This window comes from Dipodomys ordii, unplaced genomic scaffold (genome assembly GCF_000151885.1).
Source record: "Dipodomys ordii isolate 6190 unplaced genomic scaffold, Dord_2.0 Scaffold14848, whole genome shotgun sequence".
NCBI lineage: Eukaryota > Metazoa > Chordata > Mammalia > Rodentia > Heteromyidae > Dipodomys > Dipodomys ordii.
In genome coordinates this window covers 1-3927 of record NW_012282060.1, presented here as the reverse complement: position 1 = coordinate 3927, position 3927 = coordinate 1, and the positions used below count along the sequence as shown (strand labels likewise).

At 53.1% G+C, this 3927-nt stretch overlaps 1 protein-coding gene across 1 annotated transcript; it reads left to right on the top strand.

The window, feature by feature from the left end:
• Positions 1-93: 93 nt before the first annotated feature.
• Positions 94-3522, top strand: LOC106002608 (ubiquilin-4; the record flags this gene model as incomplete). The annotated part of the gene is made up of 4 exons (XM_013037460.1): positions 94-220; positions 1969-2120; positions 2501-2718; positions 3260-3522. Coding segments are annotated over exons 1-4 (741 nt in total), but the record flags the coding sequence as incomplete, so codon positions are not given.
• Positions 3523-3927: the final 405 nt, after the last annotated feature.

Sequence of the window (3927 nt, the reverse complement as noted above, 5' to 3'; positions counted from 1 at the left end):
TGAAGGCGCACTTCTTCCTGGGCCAGTGCCAGCTGGAGATGGAGAGCTACGACGAGGCCATCGCCAACCTGCAGCGGGGCGGGCTGGCGGGCGGCCGGGTGGCGGCGGCGGCATGGCGGAGCCGAGCGGGGCCGAGACGAGGCCCCCTATTCGGGTCACAGTCAAGACCCCCAAGGACAAGGAGGAAATCGTGATCTGCGATCGCGCCTCGGTCAAGGAGGTAGCACGGTTCGCTGGCGGGGGTGGTCAGGGAGGAGCGCGGAGGAGGGGTCAGCGGAGGGGGGGCGCTCCGTGAGGGCCTGGCCCCGGGCAAGGTCCCCGACTGGAGCGTGGGGGCCGGCGGGCACTCCAAAGTATGGCAGGGAAAGAGAGGCGGGAAGGGGGCGCCCTGCGAGGGTGGGTATGGGGGAGCGCGGCGCGTGCTGGGGGTGGGGGGGCGGGTTTGGCTGTGTGGCCAGAGCTGGGGGCGTGGTGGTGGAGAGTGGGGACCGGGGAGGACCCTGGGCTTGAGGGGAGTTATGTCCCACTTATTGCGGGGGGGTTGAGGCGGAGTAGGACTGGGGCGAGGTGCTGAACCTGGGTGGGGGGTGGTGCGGGCGGAGTTCTCAGCGCCCGCTGTGTGTCTCCAGGAGGAAGCCCTGGCGTCTCTGAGCGCTGGGGCGACCAGGGCGCTTTCCCCTCTGCCCAGAGGCATCCCACTCTCTCAAATGCAGGTGGTTACATTTGGTTCTCTGCTCTCTTCTGGGATTTATAGTTCTGTAGGTGCTCAATAAAATTTCGTTGCATGAGGAACTATTTATTTCCTGCACTGCTCCAGAATTTCACATAGGTGGGGCTTAAGATAGGCCGTCTGGTTGAAAGCCAGAGACCTGAAAACTGCTTTTGCTCAGCAAGTGCACTGTATATATATTGCAAAGGTGTGTTTGGTGTTGTTGGGGGGGGGGCGGAGGGCAATAGAATTTGGAGAGTCTTACTAGCTCCAAAGTAGCCCTTAGTGCCATCTCTTTTCCTCACTTCCATATCAGATTACTAAATCTCAGAATTTAAATAGTGTTCTCTGCAAGGCTGACTTTGAAAACAGCTCTAATTGAGAGACATGTGTTTGGTTAAGAGCCTAGACATTTGCATCAAGGCCCGAGTTCCAGTCTTCCCAAGACAAATTACCTAAACTCTCTGGTCCTCAGTTTTCTAATCTTTATGAGATGAGGAAGATAATGCAGTAAATTGCTAACTTGTGAATGGTTAGGACTCTTACTGAATTTGTGGTAGTTGTTATGGGAAAGCTGGAAATAAAAAGAAGTGAGGCCAGGTGCTTGTGACTCACTCCTGAAATCCTAGCTACTCAGGAGGCCTAGCTCTAAGGATCTCAGGAAAGTCCATTAAACTCATCTCCAGTAAGTCTCACTGTGGCTCAAGTGGTAAAGAAAGCATTAGTTAGCCTTGAGCAAAACGAAGCTCATGGATAGTACCCAGGGCCTGAATTCAAGCCCCAGGTCTGGCACAAAGAATAAAGAAGAAAAGGGGAAACTAGGAGCCAGAGAAGACTGAAACGAGACTCTGCCTGGGTTCAAGGCAATTTGAAAGGATTGGGAATGGGAGGGCTGCCTGAGTAGTATTCTCACAAGAGGTGAGGCTAGGAGCTTCTGGGATAGAGCTGTGAGAACTAGTTGGTCTGTCTCCTTGAATGAGAATTAAGAGACCTACTGGGCTGGGGGTGTGGCTCAAATGGTAGAGACTTGTCTAGCAACTCAGACCCTCCGTTCTATTTCCAGAACTGAAAGAAAAGAAAAAGAAATTAAGAAAGAAGCTATTTATTGTAGCTAGAGGGAGGGAGTTAAGACTGCAGAAAGGACTTCCCACAAGTAGAGGTCAGAGCAAGAGAATGCAGACATTCTTGAAGAAGTGGCAGGGTCCCTGGTGGGTGGTGTCTAGGCAGCCTCCATAATGTTCTTTGCTTCTTGATCACAGTTCAAAGAGGAAATCTCACGGAGGTTTAAGGCTCAGCAGGATCAGCTGGTCCTGATCTTCGCAGGCAAGATCCTCAAGGATGGAGACACACTGAATCAGCACGGGATCAAGGACGGGCTCACTGTCCATCTGGTCATCAAGACCCCTCAGAAGTAAGCTCAGGAGAGGAACCCACCTTGTTTTCTGGTTGGGACTTCCCAGTCCAATACTTCCTTCGCCTTTCCTCCACTACACCTAGCTGGCCTGTGCCCAGGCCTAGGTGGGTGGCTCTTGGGTAGAGACAATTGCATCTTCCTCTAGGAGATGCCCTGGATGAAGACAGATGACATTAATGACTTCCTCCCTCTCCCTGTTTACTGACTGCCCACCCACCAGCATCGCCTCACCTCAGCCCGAGGTGACTGGGATCAGGGTTGCTCAGAAGGTGGCTTGGGCTAGCAGTAGCTGCACAGCCCACATAGAGATGGCTGTGGTACCTTCCCTCTTTGGCACTTAGTCCAACCAGGATTCATTCTCCTTTCTCTTTCCCCAGGGCTCAGGATCCAGCTGCTGCCACTGCTTCTTCCCCTTCTACTCCTGACCCTGCCTCAGCACCCTCTACCACACCTGCTTCACCTGCCACCCCTGCCCAGCCCTCCACTTCTGGCAGTGCTGCTTCAGATGCTGGCAGTGGAAGCCGGAGGAGCAGTGGGGGGGGTCCCTCCCCAGGGGTTGGGGAGGGACCCCCCAGTGCTACTGCATCTATTCTCTGTAAGCCCTTGGAAAGGAGAACACAATTTTGTGTTGGGCTAGGGAGTGGGGGAAAGCCAAAAGGAGGGAAAAACATGGTCCTACTCCTAGTTCTATGTGACTGGGGACACCTGGACATAGGGTTCCAGACCTTAGTGCTTGACCAAGCTGGGAAGGAAACGAGTCCATGAATTTCCTAGAGGAGGGGAGTATAAGCCAAGTATGAGCTCTGGGCATGGCGATTGGAAGAGCCTGTGAACTGGGAAAAGGCGACTCCCAAAATTATGCAGATGTGGAGTGTTCATTTACTCATTTAACAGGCCACTACTGATTGCCTTACCTCTGCTTGACTCTGTACTTAGCTCAATCTCTGCTGTCAAAGAGGTCTCAATCCTTTGAGCTCACCTTTTTGCCAGAAGCAGATCAGACCTGGGGCTGTGGGAGTGACTGGAAAGGGAGATGGGAAAAGTAGTTTGGGCCCATCTTGGAGACCCAAATTCTGGCTCTACTAGATGGGGGAAGGACTCTTGGGGTAGACTGTGACCCTGCCCCCTCCCCACAGCTGGCTTTGGGGGCATCCTGGGGCTGGGCAGCCTGGGCCTAGGCTCTGCCAACTTCATGGAGCTGCAGCAACAGATGCAGAGGCAGCTGATGTCCAACCCTGAGATGTTGTCACAAATCATGGAGAACCCGTTGGTCCAGGATATGATGTCTAACCCTGACCTGATGCGCCACATGATCATGGCTAACCCTCAGATGCAGCAGCTGATGGAAAGGAACCCTGAGATCAGCCACATGCTCAACAACCCTGAGCTCATGAGGCAGGTAGGTTTGGGAGAAAAAGGCTAGAAGGGTGAAAAACACCTGATGCCCTGCCCTCTTCAGTCTTTCCTGCCTTGTCCCATATTGGTTTGTTTTCTCATTCATTCATCCATTCACTTAGCAACTATATTTTGTATATTTGAGGCAGAGTCATAGAAGGATGAAGGACTAGCTTCTGGTCTCAAAGGGAAGTGGGACAAGTAAACAAGTAGATACAGTATACCATCCTGATATCACAGAATCACAGAGGAGGGTAAGAGGTCCGGGGGTGGGCTGGGAAGGTGGCTCAGTTGTAGGGCGCTTGCCTTGCATGCCTGAGGCCCTGGGTTTGATTACTCAGCACCACATAAGCAAAAAGAAAAAAGCCGGAAGTGGCGCTGTGGCTCAAGTGATAGAGCGCTAGCCTTG